The sequence below is a fragment of the Carcharhinus amblyrhynchos genome, chromosome 1, assembly GCF_965287045.1.
Source record: "Carcharhinus amblyrhynchos chromosome 1, sCarAmb.v2.hapA, whole genome shotgun sequence".
In the NCBI taxonomy this organism is placed as follows: domain Eukaryota; kingdom Metazoa; phylum Chordata; class Chondrichthyes; order Carcharhiniformes; family Carcharhinidae; genus Carcharhinus; species Carcharhinus amblyrhynchos.
In genome coordinates, this window is record NC_137324.1 from 64,515,302 (window position 1) to 64,531,301 (window position 16,000).

Here is a 16,000-nt window from a genome sequence, read left to right on the forward strand (position 1 = left end):
AGTGAAGTTTCCAGACCACGTGGTAGAACAGAGAGTGTAGAAGGTGGCAGCAATCTAACCTCGGGCAGAGTAAAAAAGGTGACGAGCATGAGAAGGGAGGTGGTCAGTGCAGTGCAGGGAGAAGAATAACCAGTCTATGACAGGAAGGGACAGAGCATGCAAACAAAGGAGTGCACTAACAAATTGGGTCCAGGTAAGAAAGACTAACATAAAGACACTTTATCTGAATGTACGTAGCATTTGAAACAAAGTGAATGAGTTGACAGCACAAATCAGTATAAATGGGTACGATCTAGTGACCATTACAGAAACGTGGTTGCAGGGTGACCAGGACTGGGAACTAAATATATCCAGGGGTATCAGACAATTCAGAAGGATAGATAGGAAGGAAAAGGAAGTGGGGTAGCTCTGTTAATTATGGATAACAGGGTGATAGTGAGAGGCAATATAGGCTCTAAGGAGCAAAATGTGGAATCAGTGTGGGTGGAGATAAGGAACAGTAGGGGGAAAAAGTCACTAGTGAGCATAGTCTATAAGCCCCCAAATGATAACTTCAACGTGGGGCGGGCTATAAACAAACAAATAACAGATGCATGTAAAAATGGAACAGCAATAATCATGGGGGATTTTAACCTCCATATTGATTGGTCAACTCAAGTCGGACACAGTGGACTTGAAGAGTTCTTAGAATGCTGTCAAGATAGTTTCCTTGAACAGTATGTTACAGAACCTACGAGGGAACAAGCTATCTTGGATCTGATCCTGTGTAATGAGACAGGTAAAATTAATCTCCTTGTGAGAGATCCTCTTGGAATGAGTGATCACAATATCGTTGAATTTCTAATACAAATGGAGGGTGAGAAAGTAGTGTCCCAAATCAGTGTCCTCTGCTTGAACAAGGGGGATTACAATAAGATGAGGGCGGAGTTGGCTAATGTAGACTGGGAACACAGGCGAATTGGTGGAACAGTGGAGGATTTTTAAGGAGATTTTTCTCAGCACTCAGCAAAAATACATTCCAGTGAAAAAGAAGGAATGTAAGAAAAGGAATAACCAGCCATGGATAACTAAGGAAATAAAGGAGAGTATCAAATAAAAAAACTAATGCATAGAGTAACCAAAATTAGTGGGGAACTAGAAGATTGGGAAAGCTTTTTTAAAAAGAAACAAAGAACTACTAAGAAAGGAAAGACGATTATGAAAGTAAACTAGCACAAAGTATAAAAACTGATAGTAAAAGTTTTTATAAATATATAAAACAGAAAAGAGTGGCTGAAGTAAATGTTGGTCCCTTTAGAAGATGAGAAGGGGGATTTAATAATGGGAAACAAGGAGATGGCCGAAGCTTTCAACAAGTTTTTTTTTGTCGGTCTTCCCAGTGGAGGACACAAAAATAGCATACCAATAATTGATGGTCATGGGACTGTAGGGGGTGAGGACCTTTAAAACGATCACTATTACTAAGGAGGTAGTGCTGGGTAGGCTAATGGGACTAAAGGTTGACAAGTCCCCTGGTCCGGATGGAATGCATCCCAGAGTACTAAAAGAAACAGCAGAAGTAATAGCAAATGTATTAGGTTGTAATTTATCAAAATTTGTTGGACTCTGGGGAGGTGCCAACTGACTGGGAAACAGCTAATGTAACGCCACTGTTTAAAAAAGGAGATAGACAAAAGGCAGGTAACTACAGGCCGGATAGCTTAACATCCGTAGTTGGGAAAATGCCGGAATCTATCATTTAAGAAAGAAATAGCAGGACACCTGGAAAAGAATGGTTCAATCAAGCAGATGCAGCATGGATTCATGAAGGGAAAGTCATGTTTGACTAATTCACTGGAATTTTATGAGGGTGTAACGAGTGCAGTTGACAGAGGGGAACCGACGGATGTGGTGTATTTAGACTTCCAGAAGGCATTTGATAAGGTGCCTCACAAAAGGTTGCTGCATAAGATGAAGGTACACGGAGTTGAGGGTAAAATGTTAGCGTGGATTGAGGATTGGCTATCTAACAAAGTAGAGAGTTGGAATAAATGGGTGCTTTTCCGGTTGGCAGTCAGTGATTAGTGCATGCTGCAGGGACCGGTGCTGGGGCCTCAACTATTTATCATATACATAGACGATCTGGAGGAGGGGACCGAGCGTAGGGGAACAAAGTTTGCAGATGACACAAAGGTGAGTGGGAAAGCAAATTGCGTGGAGGACACAAAGTCTGCAGAGAGATTTGGATAGGCTAAGTGAGTGGGCAAGGATCTGGCAGATAGAGTATAATGTTGGTAAGTGTGAAGTTATCCACTTTGAAAGGAATAATAGTTAAAAAATTAGAACATGCTACTGTGCAGAGGGAGCTGGGGGTCCTTGTGTGTGAATCACAAAAACTCAGTTTGCAGGTAATCAAGAAGGCAAGTGGAATGTTGGTGTTTGTCACGAGAGGGATGGAGTATAAAAGCAAGGAGGTCATGTTGCAACTGTACAAGGTACTGGTGAGGCTGCATCTAGAGTACTGTGTACAATTTTGGTCCCCTTATTTAAGAAAGGATATATTTAGCTTTGGAGGGGTTACAGAGAAGGTTCACCAAGTTGATACGGAGATGAGGGGGTTAGCTTATGAGGAGAGATTGAGTAGGCTGGGCCTGTACTCATTGGAGTTTAGAAGGTGGAGGGGAGATCTTACAGAGACATGTAATAAAGGGGCTAGACAGGGTAGAAGCGGCGAGGTTATTTCCACTTACAATGGAAACAAGGACTAGGGGGCATAGCCTCAAAATACGGGGGAGTCAATTTAGAACAGAGTTGAGGAGGAACCTCTTCTCCCAGAGGGTAGTGAATCTTTGGAATTCTCGGTCCAACGAGGCATAGAGGCTACCTCGTTAAATGTGTTTGTCACAGATTTTTAACCAATAAGGGAATTAAGGGTTATGGGGAGCAGGCGGGTAAGTGGAACTGAACCCACTATCAGATCAGCCATGATCTTATTGAATTGCAGAGCAGGCTGAAGGTGCTAAATGGCCTACTCCTCCTATTTCTTATGTTCTTATGTTAAAACCCCATGAGTGACGGTAAAACAGCAACGCATTACTGTGATAAGATTGTAAAATGCTGATGATGAATACATCTGGGAACCATATGGAAATGCTAAGTTCCTTTTCTGGAATGAATGATCAGAATGTCACAATTTTGAATATTTGAATGTTGTGTTTATGGAATGTGAATGGCTCTGGCTAGGTTGGATTTTATTCCCCAACTCTAATTGCTCTTAAGGAGGTGGTAGTGAGCTGTGTTCTTGAACAACTGCAGTCCTTGTGGTATTTACACCTACATTTGTACACCCCTACAGTGCCTCTGAAGAAATTGTGTGAATTGGAAAGACTTGCAGATAATGTTACCGTGTGCCTATTAATCTTGCTTTTTCTAGGTGGTAGAGGTTGTGAGATTGCCTATATATGTTTGATAGAAACAGCAAGATTTAATTTTTAAAATTATTTTGAAATCCCAATAGCAATAATTTGAAACGCATTAACAATGATTCCTTCTCCTGCCTTGCAGGTTGTGAAACCAATACCAGTGAAAGCAGAGGGGGCCGAGTTAGGCAAGCAAGCATCTGACTGTCAAACTGATGTAAATGCCTCACCACAAATGCAACGAGGAAGACGTAGTCCTTCCCCTGGCAGTTCATCTTCATCTGCCACGTCATCTTCGTCTTCCTCAAAAACTACTACGAAGTCTGAATCTCCTGGTGTAAGAAGGAAAAGAGTATCACCAGTTCCTGTAAGTGCAAGAAGTAAGAATTTCTATCCTTTCCAATTACTTTGGAAGAATCTAAATTTGTATATTAAATGCTAAAACAAACTGAGTTTCCAAAAATAATAATATATCGGAATTGGTCTTTTCATTTGTCATTTAACACATTGATATCTTGCCAGGGATAGCATGTTGATCCGATTCCAAACACCTCTAACGCCAAAGACTCAAAACTTCCCAATACAAAGTTTGAGCTCCCCTTTTGCTTGCGGAATAAGTCACTTTTTGACCATTGTTCAATTAATTCATCAATGATGTTTGAAATTAACTTGAGGACTTAATAAAATTATCATACTTTCTGGACTATGGCATACTATTTTTTTATCCCAAAGTTTGGTTAAAATGAAAGTTAAACTCCTAGTTAGAAAATGGAATATTAAGTTGCAACTCCTCAGCTGTGGTGGAAAATAATAGCCCCTGGCTTATTAATGAAATTTTCCAGAGTTGTTCAATACATTTGATGTGATTTATTATTGTCTCATGTATTAGTGTACAGTGAAAAGTATTGTTTCTTGCACACTATATAAACAAAGCATACCGTTCATAGATAAGCAAAGGAGAGTGCAGAATGTAGTGTTACAGTCATAGCTAGGATGTAGAGAAGGGTCAGCTTAATATGAAGTGGTAGGTCCATTCAAAAGCAAACAAGAAGCTGTTTTTGAGTCTGGTAAATGTCCTCAGACTTGTGTGTCTTTTTCCCAGTGGAACAGCGTATGTCCAGAGCGTGTGGAGTCCTTGATTATTCTGGCTGCTTGTCCAAGGCAGTGGGAAATGTAGATAGTGTCAATGGATAGGAGGCTGGTTTGAGTGATGGACTGGGCTTTGTTCACTTCGTAGTTTATTGTGGTCTTGGACAGAGCAGGAGCCGAACCAAGCTGTGATACAACCAGAAAGGATGCTCTGTATGGTGTATCTGTAGAAGTTGGTGAGAGTTATAGCAGACACGTCAAATTTCCTTAGTCTCCTGAGAAAGTAGAGGCGTTGGTAGGCTTTAACTATAGCATCTGTGTGGAGGGACCAGGACAGGTTGATGATGAACTGGATATTTAAAACTTGAAGCTCTCAATCATTTCCACTTTGCCCCCATTGATGTAGACAAGGGCATGTTCCCCTTTATACTTTCTGAAGTCGATGACTATCTCCTTCATTTTGTTGACATTGAGGGAAAGATTATTGTTGTCACATCAGTTCACCAGATTCTTCATCTCTTTCCTTACATGTGCTGGTATTGTGATTATAATGTTAACACTGCCACCATGTAAAACTGAAATTATAGTTATAACTGTATAAGTTATGTAGAATATGCAGCCACGTGGTCCAACTGATCTTTGCAGCTATTTAGGCTCTCAGACCTGCCTACTGCCCTATTTCCCTTCACTCTCCCTGTTGGCATTCCGCAGAGATCGTTCCCTCTGGATAATCTAGTCTACTCCTCCACTATACCCAACAGCTCTCCTGTCATTCATGGCCACCTTCCCATGCAATCGCAGAAGGTGTAACACCTGCCCCTTTACCTCTTCTACGCTTACCATCCAAGGTCCAAAACACACATTCCAGGTTAAACAGCGTTTCATTGCACCTCTTTCAATTTGGTGTATTACATTTACTGCTCCTAATGTGGTCTTCTCTATATTGGAGAGGCCAGGTGTAGACTGGGTAATCGCTTTGCTGCGCATAGACCGAAGGTGCTCAATCAGGACCCTGACTTTCTGGTTGCTTGCCATTTTAACATGATCCTGCTCCCATGCCCACATGTCTGTCCTTGGCCTGCTGCAGTGTTCCATTGAAGCTCAACGCAAACTGGAGGAACAGCATCTCATTTTTTGGCTGGCACTTTACAGCCTTCCGGTCTCAACATCCAATTCAACAACTTCAGGTGATTAGCTCTATCCCACCTCAACGCCTTTTTTTCACTATTTAAGTTTTTTTTATTGTTCTGTACCTTTTTAATTTCTTTGTCTTTCATTTTTCTTCCCTCCCCCACTCTTCCCCCTTTGTTTCCCCTTTCCCCCCCTTTTCTAGATTTTAGCCCCCCCCGTCATCTGTCACAGCTTATCCTTTGATTTTAGCTTCTCTGCCGTTTGGCCATTCACACCCTTTATTCTCTCTATTGGCTGCCATTAGCAGCCTTTTCTCCTTGTTTCTATGGCTGTGACTCACCTGTAGTATAAATATCTTCCATGTTCTATGCCTTTTAGCTTTGACAAAGGGTCATCTGGACTCAACATCAGCTCTTTTCTCTCCTTACAGATGCTGCCAGACCTGCTGAGATTTTCCAGCATTTTCTCTTTTGGTTTCAGATTCCAGCATCTGCACAGTTTGCTTTATCTACTGCCCTAATTCATTTAACTCATATCAAAATACCTCTCTTCCTTTCTCCCTCGTACTTAGCTGCTTCTTAAATGCATCAATGCTACTTGCCTCAATTATTCCATGTGGTAGCAGCAGTAAGCACCATTCTAGTAACCAATAGGTTTCACCTGAATTCCTCCTTGGATTTATTCATGATTATTAGATTTATGACCCCTAATTTTGGACTCCATTAGCTTGCCCTTTAGCTTTCTTTTCTTGAGAACAGTGCTAACCTGTTCAGTCTTTTCTAATTAGAACTTCTCAATTCTATCACAATATACAAACACAAGATAAGTTTCTGCAACTAGCCCTCCTAATTTGGCCCTTCAAGTCCAAATATTCTGAATCTAATCTGTACCCATTACATGGCACTATAACATCCCTAAAACTGAATGTAGTGCTCTATACAACTGAAGTAGCACTTCCTCCAGTTTGTAATCCAGTTTTCTTTGATAAAGCTTAGCATTATACTTGCCATTTTTGTTACTGGATTTCCCTATCCACTGTTGTCACAGCGCTATGCTAAAATGACCTATCACCAGTTGAAGACAATTTGAGCATGGACAATAAATGTAGCTTTACCCACCTCCTGAGAACAAATGGAAAAAAAAGCAGACTGATCTTGATTAAACAACCAAATGAAAATTGGCATTTCAGGTGGTGCAGTATCCCAGTTGTCATGAAGTGTACTTTAGCTTTGGGAATTGCCAAGTCAGTTAAGTAACATTGCCTTTAAACTGACAACTGGAAATCTAAGAATCCAGTTTATTCATGTAAACATATTTCAACTGAAGAATGTATAAGTTGGAACATTTGGGATGATATTCTATACCTCTTCCTGGAGTGAAGAGGGTTAATTCAAATGGAATAAGTTATTTTGAATGGTTTCTGTGGTAAAACCTAATGCATTAAGAATTACCCAGTATGAAGCAATTGTTTGAAGTGGCAGCTATTAGTGGAATACATGCAAAATAACTAGATGATTTGTGTTGATTGCATTTTAACCAGCACTGGTTTGTCCATTTACATAAGCAACGTTTTAGTTTAAATTTCCATGATTTCTGATCCACTTAGGATTAAAGGATTTCAAACCTCTGCTCTTAGGGCAGCACTAGGCATGAATAGCCCAGTGACCACTCTCCCCATATGGTTAAAATCGGGGTTTGAAGAGTGGGAAACTGAGACTGGATCTATATTTTTGCCCTATTGCATGCATGGATTTTGTACTTAGTTTTCCATTAAGGTCCCGAGAACAAAATTTGAAAATGTGGGCAAGTCTGGAATTGTGACCAACATTTTAAGTATCGTTCAATACCACCTTTTTAAAAAAGACTCATCACTGATTTGAGTTTGGGTCTTATTTTTGCAAACAGGCAGCTATGCTTGCCTATTCAACAATAACTCTGCTTCAGAAGGAATTGGCTATGAAGTGCTGTGAGATGTCCTCTGGATATAAAAAGCACTGTGTAAAGATGAGTTGCTTTCCTTTGTTAGAGAACTATATTTGTAGAAAATTGATAGAATTCATGCTTGTGCTGTAGAAGATTGTAGTCATTTGAGTTTGGAACAAGTAATAGAACTCTTTCCAGCATCTGGCCATATTTGCCTGATGTTGGATTACTGAAAGCCAGCTGTCCAAAAATGGTTCACTTCTGGCTCACATCAGTGCCAAATATTTTCAGTGTCTATTTTTAACAACACTCTATTTATAAATAGTGCTGCTGGAAAGTTATCCTCTAACATTAATTTTCATAGATGTAACTGTCATCTTTCACTCCCCATGCCAAAAAAGTTAAATTTTTCTATCTAAATTGTGTGCTGTCGAGTTGTGGGTAAAGATCTTGTTCTGTTTTCAAGTTGTAATTCAAGCTGTGTTATATTGGAATACTAAACATGCTGTGTATAACTGATTTGTTGGGTCTGTGCAGTGCAGACAGAGCATTTGCTGTTGTTCAGTTTATGAACGGAAGGGAGTTTATTTTTTAGTTTAGAAATAAAGTGGGAATCTAATTTAGCTCGGTTGATGCATCTGTGCAAGAAGATTGAAAATGTCATTATTTTGTAGTTTCAGAGTGGACGTGTGACTCCTCCAAGGAGAGCTCCTTCACCAGATGGCTTCTCACCTTACAGCCCTGAGGAAACTAACCGCAGAGTCAACAAAGTAATGCGAGCCCGACTGTACTTGCTACAACAAATAGGTCCGAACTCCTTCCTTATTGGAGGAGATGTTCCTGATAACAAGTACAGGGTGTTTATTGGTCCTCAGGTCAGTTGCATGGGAACGTCTAATGTCCTATGTTAATACCATCTTGGTTTTCTTTTAAGAGAAGTAATGTGCAAGACAAAACACAGGATGTTAACTTTGTTAATTTTATAGAAACTTTGTAGTTTTGATGTCTCGTGCAAAGATTTTTTTTATCCAGCAAAGATTCTAGCAGATAACTGGCAAAAGCAACACATCCTGAATGGTAATTGACAAATGTATTGGCGTAGAGAAAATTGTACTGCCAGGATTCTAGCAAGTGACGCAGTTCTTGTGCACATATATGGACTGTTCTTACACTGCAAATATCATGTTCGTTTTATTTACCTTTTGAAACATTTTACAGAGTTATTTTATCCTATAATTGGATTTCCCTTTCTCCACCCCCAAAGTTTTCCTCTTGACAGTCTTTAACCTAATGATAGCAAAATGTACGGTTTGTTTGGTCAAATAGCGAAATTTCTATTTGGCCAAGTTTATTTAGCCTAATAAATATGGTTCTTTAAAAATGCTGCTATTTTCTTCTACATGCTAATTAAGTATAATGATGTAAAACTCAAAATGCTGGACTTGGGATTAGTGCCTAATATGGTGCCATAGGAAGGATATCACTGCTCTAAAATTGGTTGTTGGGCAACAAACACGCATTATAGACTCAGGTATCCATATTAATGCAAAGGAAGGTTGTATACAAAAAAGCTGGGCGTCAGTAACAAACCTATCATTAGGCACTAACCCCAAGTCCAGCATTTTGAGTTTTACATCATTACATACTTAATTAGCATGTCGAAGAAAATAGCAGCATTTTTAAAGAACCATATTTATTAGGCTAAATAAACCTATCATTCTAAATTCATGGATATTGTCATTTTGATTCCTAGTGTCTATATTTTTCTTTCTAAATGCTTGCTAACAAAACTCAATAGTGAGAGAACAAGAAGTTTGTGCAGACTAATGAGTGAGGAGGATTCACTTGCCTGAATACCCTGCTGTTTCCTGGCATGTTTCAAGTTAAAATGGAGCACAGAATTTTAATTATGTCTCTGCTTCAAGACCCCCCTGTGCATTTAATACAGACAAAATACAATCTATCCAGAAACGATTGTATTTACATTTATCATATACAGTTAAGTGTTACTGCTGAAAAGGGAAACAATGTTTGCACCGTGCTGTCTCCTATTCCACTTCTTTCTCTCAAACTCCTGAAATCCATAAAATATTCAGTAACCATTTGCATCATCTGTGCCAAAGGCTTTCAACCTTCTTGCTTCTGAAGTCCCTCTCATGTTATCAAAATTCCACAAACTACCCAGTAGCGCAAGTATTTTTTCTGTATAAATATTAGTCTTTGTTAAACTTGTATTTATTTTTGTTTTACTTGTTCCTGGTGTTGGTACCAGATTGAGGGTTGTGTGTGGAATGCAGTGACCTCTTACACTCGAGCTACCTTGTGCCTCTTAGCGGTGAAGCTTAGTTATTGGTTGTTGGTTAAACCAAATAGTTAAAAGCTAAAGTTACAAATTAATTAGAGGGACAGATGGACCAAATCCTGCATGGTCTCTGGTTCTTTTTGGCATACTACTTAACCTTCTTTCAGACCCCCAGTTGAGAACCCCTGATCCATATAAAACTTGTTTTTCAAAATACATGAAATGCCTCTGGCACCTGCATTACAATTTCCTAATTTTGCCAAAAAATAAAGAATTCTGAGTTTATAATGCATGTCATTGCAATAACTAAGAGTGAATTGAAAACATGATTGCCCTGTTAGAGGATTAAGGTTAACCTTCTGAGATCATTGTCCTGTTAATTAAATGTGGAGTTTATATCAGATGGCACAGTTCAGTTTTTAATTGAACCAGATGAACAAAATGCCACTGTTTTAAAGAATTGAAATATGTGGCTCCAATTTCAACCTGACAAAGAATGAAACTTGTAAAACTGAATCATCGTGTTGTCTCATTTATTAGATGCTCTCTTTCCTATGATGCGCACCAGTCATGGAATGCCTTTGGTGTATTGGCATCCTTCCTTTCCAGGACCAACCTGACATAGAGAGGCAGGCTGCCAGAATGACCACCACCTCTTCCCATGTCCATTGCTGGATCCTATGAATATCCACTACAATTGGACTCAGGAATCAACCCATAAAATTCTTGCTTACCCCTCCCACTGAGTGTAGGCTAAAGTGCATTTGAAAACCCTACCTGCTACCCTTGTCCCCAAAGCATACAATAATATGATGTTTGGAAGATTGTAACAATATAGATAGGTTGCTACTATCACTGGTAACCTTTATTACTGTTTTCAAATATACTCAAAATCTATCTACTAGAAAATAGCAGAACGCAATTTAGGCAACTTTTTAATTTATATAAGGTTATAATAATCTTTTATAGACCTGCAGTTGTGGACGTGGAACATTCTGCATTCATGTTCTGTTTGTTATGCTACGAGTCTTCCAGTTAGAGCCTTCTGATTCATTGCTGTGGCGAAAGACATTGAAAAATTTTGAGGTAAGACAAACAAGAAAACTGATTACTAACTCTTTTGGAGAGGTTGTTGTGAATTTGTAACCTTTAAAATGTGCTTAAATGAAAGAAAAGAACTTGCATTTTCATGGCATTTTCCATGTTCCAAAGTAATATACGTTCAGTGAAGTACCTTCCATTCAGTTTGGTACTTACAAAAAGTAATAACTTGTATTGTAGGGAGTATAGCAACAAACTTGCTATTTCAAGACCTTATTGTGTGTAATGAAGTAAATGATTGGATAATCTGATTTTAGTAATGATGGTTGAGGGATAAATTTTGATCAGGGCACAGGGAAAACCAAAATAATGTTCTGGGATCTTTTGCATTCGGTTGAGAGAGTAGACTAAACTAATTGCATCACTGTTCTTGAGGTGGTCACACAATAAGCGGAAATAAATGCAAGTGTTAAATAAAAGTAGTTATTGGACCTAAAGAGAGATGAATTAGTCATAGGAATGATACTAAAGTGCAGACAGTATCCTGGAGGAGAATATGCATTTTCTAATGGGTTCATGTTGATTTGGTGGAATGTGCTATGGTGAATAGAGACTTATAGGGTGGGAGATGAAGGCAAATATTGAGTGGAGGCAGCAGGAATGAGAACAGAAGTAAATGGGCTGGATCCTATTGACTGACTGGGTGTAACCTCTGCTCATGATGCAGGGAACCCTTTTTCAGATGCTCTTGCAGAGTTATTAGAGCAAATGTGGCAGTTGATGGATTGCATGCTTTTGGAAATTAGGAATTAATTTCCTTTTTTTTCCTTCAAAAGGTGGAGAGTCTCTTTCAGAAATACCATAGCAGACGCAGTTCACGTATCAAAGCTCCATCACGCAACACCATCCAGAAATTTGTTTCCCGCATGTCTAACTCGCACACATCTGCTTCATCCAGTACCTCTACATCCAGTACAGAACATAGGTAGGTATTTTATAATTTAAAAGGAGAACTGTGAATTGAAGCGGCGGACAGATCCAGGAAACTGGAAACAAATTAGTCTTTCAGAAAGAAAGCAGTTGCATTTATAGCATCTTTCACAATCTCTGGAAATTCCATAGCAGTTTAGTCAATTAAGGACTTCTGACTGAACAATTTTTCTGCTAATGTAGAAATCATGGTAGGGTCTATTTAGTGGCAAATAGAGTTGCACACATTACTTGTATTGACACCTGTATCCTTCTGTGATGTGGTAGATGGTTAATTACTGGGAGGAGTGGGGGGTATTTGACACAGGCAATTACATCTGATTAATGCGAGATACTGAATAAATTTGGGAGGGACAATAGATTTTGCCAGAATTGAAGCCAGTACTTGCTCTTTGGATGTTGGATTGCATGAAAAGTGGAACAAGATTCCAGAGCACCTCATCTTGCCATTAGTTGATTTTCAAATAAAAACAAAAGCTCTCAACCCCTGAGAAGCACTCCAAATATGCCCCATCACCTGAGGAGAAAGAGAATGAAGTTTAGCTCATGAAATCTAATCCTTGTGCACATGCTATGCCTCTTCGGTCTCTTTGCCACCATCATCCCTATGCTTGATCAAAGACAAATCTGATGGGGGCTTTTAAAATTCTAAAGAGCTTTGATTGGTTTGGTAAGAAATTGGGAGAAGTTTCTTTATTCAAGAATTGTGGGCATATGAAATATATTGTTGTATGAGGAGTTGAGGCAAACAGCATGGATGCAATTAAGGGGAAGCTAGGTAAGTACATGTGAGAGTAAGGATCGAAATATACCAGGGTCAGAGGCAACACATTTGGAGGATAAATATTACCATAGACCTGTTGGACTGATTTGCTTGTGTCTATGCTGCAAATTTTACTTGATCACAAGGGAACATTTGGGTGGGGAGGAGGAGGAAAGGGAACAACCTCTTTTAACCAAATTCTCATTTAATCTGTCTCCTGAACTCTTGTGTTGATTTTTGTTCCTGGAAGACCATATCTTGAAAATCATGGTTTTTGGCATTGATAAAATCTACATTTATTAATGAGGCACTTGTTTCAGTAGGTTTGAAGTTTTCTTTGACTGATGCCTGGAATGGGGGCAGCTATCTTGAGGAAAGGTTGGCCAGGCTGGGCTTATATCCATTGGAGTTTAGAAGGTTGGAAGGTAATCTTATTGAGGGGAGACAGGGTGGATGCTGAAAGGATGTTTCCTCTTGTGGGAGAGACTGGAAATATAACACACAGTTTAAGACCAAAATGAGAAGTGTTTTCTGAGTGTTAGAAACCTTTGGAACTTGTGAGCAAAAGAGACGTGAAGACAGGGCATTTTAAACATTTTTACGGCAGAAATAAGTAGATTTTTGACAAACAAGAGCGTTGAAAGTTATAGGGTAAATGGAAAAGTGGGGTTGAGGCCACAGAGATCACCCATTTGAGTGGTGGAGCAGGCTCAAGGGGCTGAACAGTCTACTCCTAATTTGCATGTTCCTATATAACATGTAGATTAGATGAATATAAAGGGAGGAAAGACAAATTGGGAAGGTGCATGGGCTTTTGTAGGGAAAAGAATTTGATCATAATAGGAATGGAACAATAACCTGAGTGAAAATTTTATGAACAGGGATGAGGCATGAGGGAAAGAAAATTAACTAATCATGTCTGCTGCTGACCCTAGATCGAGGAGGTGTGATGAATATCTGGATCAAAGTGATATCTTAAGAGGAAATTGGTTTGTATTTATTGAAGAGATGTCTTGCCTCAAGGAAAACTGACTGATTGGAAATTCTGTAGAAGTGATGGATTTCAGCAAAACTTTTAACTTTGTGTCATATAAGTGATTAGTCCAAGGTTCAGTGATAAAATAGACATTGATTAAACTACAGGAAATGAGTAGTTGTGGATATATCTGTATTTCAGTTCACCAGTAATGTCACACAGATCAGTGCCATTGATGTTGTAATGTAGATAAATTAATTTGTAGCAAATTATTTATTAATTGACAAACTTGGGACAGTTTTTTGTTCCATGCTGCCAAATTTATCATAGAATCCCTACAGTACAGAAGAAGGCCATTTTGGCCATCAAGCCTGCACCAACAATAATCCCACCCAGACCCTATCCCTCTAACCCATTTACCCTGCTAATCACCCTGACACTGAAGGGAAATTTAGCATGGCCAATCAACCTAACCTGCACATCTTTGGAGTATGGGAGAAAACCTCATCAGGCATGGGGAGAGCATGCAAGCTCCACACAGTCAACTGAAGCTGGAACTGAACCCGGGTCTCTGGCACGGTGAGGCAACAATGCTAGCCATTGTGCTGCACCTTTAAGGAGGTATAATTGCACATTGGGGAACCAGCATACTAAATGTAAAGGGATCTAGATGGGTTGGGAGAGTGAGCTGGCAATTGGCGAATAGAGTTAAATGTGGAAAAGAACAAGATAATGATTTATTTGAGTGATTGAGGGATTTTAGTATTTGTGATTGGTTGACTGCACTCTTTTGGTCCTTGTTCCTAATGTGGCAATTTTGTTACGCTAAAGCATTTTGAGAGAAACATGGATTAGTCAGCAGAAAAACTGAGCCATAATAAAACTGCCAAAAGTCTTGAAAATCAAAACAAAGTACAGAAGTCAAACATTTTGTGGTAACGAGGATACTTTTATTTCTCACTCTCCTCCCTACATGTCAGCTCAATACTGATCATATTTTGTTTTAGAAAAAAGAGTAAAGAACTGTAATGTTCATTGGCACCTGTGGAAGGTGATAGGGACCTCACGCTCTGTTATGCAATATTGTATCTCAACTCCACTTCATTCCTCTCTCCTTATACATGAGTGTCCAAAAATCTTAACTATCTAGATTCAAGATTAGTCAGATTGAGCATTGGTTATCCCTTGGGTTGAGAATCCCAAGACTTTGTGAAGAAATCTCGCCACATCCCAGTCCTAAATGGCTAATTCTCTTATCCTGAGATTGACCTCAATTTGACTTACTAGCCAAAGGGGACAGCCCTCTGCAGTTATCCTGTTGTTTCAAAATTGTTTCAACAATGTTCCTCCTCATTCTTCAAAACTTCAGAGAATATTTGTCTATTCTACTCTCATCTGTTAGGCCAATCCTTTCATCCCAGGAATCAACACTTCCTCAAGTCAGAAAAAAACTCCCTTGGGTAAGGGGACCAATTTGGACAACTTGCAATAATGACTCAAGTCAAAGATATTTCATGCGACTTAATAGCATTTGATTAGATTGCCAGTATAATTTTTTTTGCGTAACCAGCGTTCAACTCATGAGCTATGACCATCAGTTCCTGATAACGTAGCTCTTGAAGCCAAACAACTCCTTTCTGTGCATTAACAGGTTTGCATTCGATGGTATCCTTGATTGCTTCATTATTGAATAACTCCTAAAATGGAATACCAAGATCTTAATATGTGCAGATTGAGAACTATGCCTATTAATGGAACATTGTTTTAAACCTTTTATATTTGCCCCATGAGATTCTGTGCAATGCATCTAAATAACCCACGTGGAAATTCTTGCAACATTTCTGAACTGCACAAAGTTATAAACACAAAATTGATTTTGTTTTTCTAGCTTGAAAGATGAAGAAGAACAAATGTGTCCTATTTGTCTACTGGATATGCTTGATGAGGAAAGTTTGACAGTGTGTGAAGAAGGCTGCCGGAATAAACTTCACCATCACTGCATGTCAATCTGTAAGTTTGTTCACTTTTATGTTGATTGTAATCACAAGATGTGATGTTTCGGTTTTTTTATGTCCAATGCTGAACTATTTTGGTTTACTAGTAAATAAGTAATAGTCTTTTTTTTTGCACTAGTACTATTTTGTCTGTGGAGCAGTGGTTGGTAAGGTTATCTGGAACTTTTTTATTTCACTTATTTGATATGCTCCGTTTTTCATTGTGTAAAATAAGTTCAAATGTGGACTTACTAGCTTGGATCACTTGGATCTCTGTACAGGCCTACAAATTTCATGTGCTTGCTATATACCCCATGAGTTGTTTGCATCAGAAGTCAGTGGTCCAGAAATTAAAAACAAAATGAGTTTGTTGCAACTTAAAATGAAGCTTGA

General features: G+C 39.0%; 1 protein-coding gene across 2 annotated transcripts in view; it reads left to right on the forward strand.

The window, feature by feature from the left end:
* map3k1 (mitogen-activated protein kinase kinase kinase 1, E3 ubiquitin protein ligase) overlaps positions 1–16,000 on the forward strand; it is a 119,489-nt gene that overhangs the window by 63,848 nt on the left and 39,641 nt on the right. For both annotated transcript variants that reach the window (XM_080186140.1, XM_080186149.1), the window contains exons 3-7: positions 3,544–3,765; positions 8,216–8,416; positions 10,813–10,929; positions 11,721–11,869; positions 15,502–15,623. In XM_080186140.1, the coding sequence (XP_080042266.1) occupies positions 3,544–3,765; positions 8,216–8,416; positions 10,813–10,929; positions 11,721–11,869; positions 15,502–15,623 (811 nt within the window). The remainder of the gene's footprint in view (positions 1–3,543; positions 3,766–8,215; positions 8,417–10,812; positions 10,930–11,720; positions 11,870–15,501; positions 15,624–16,000) is intronic.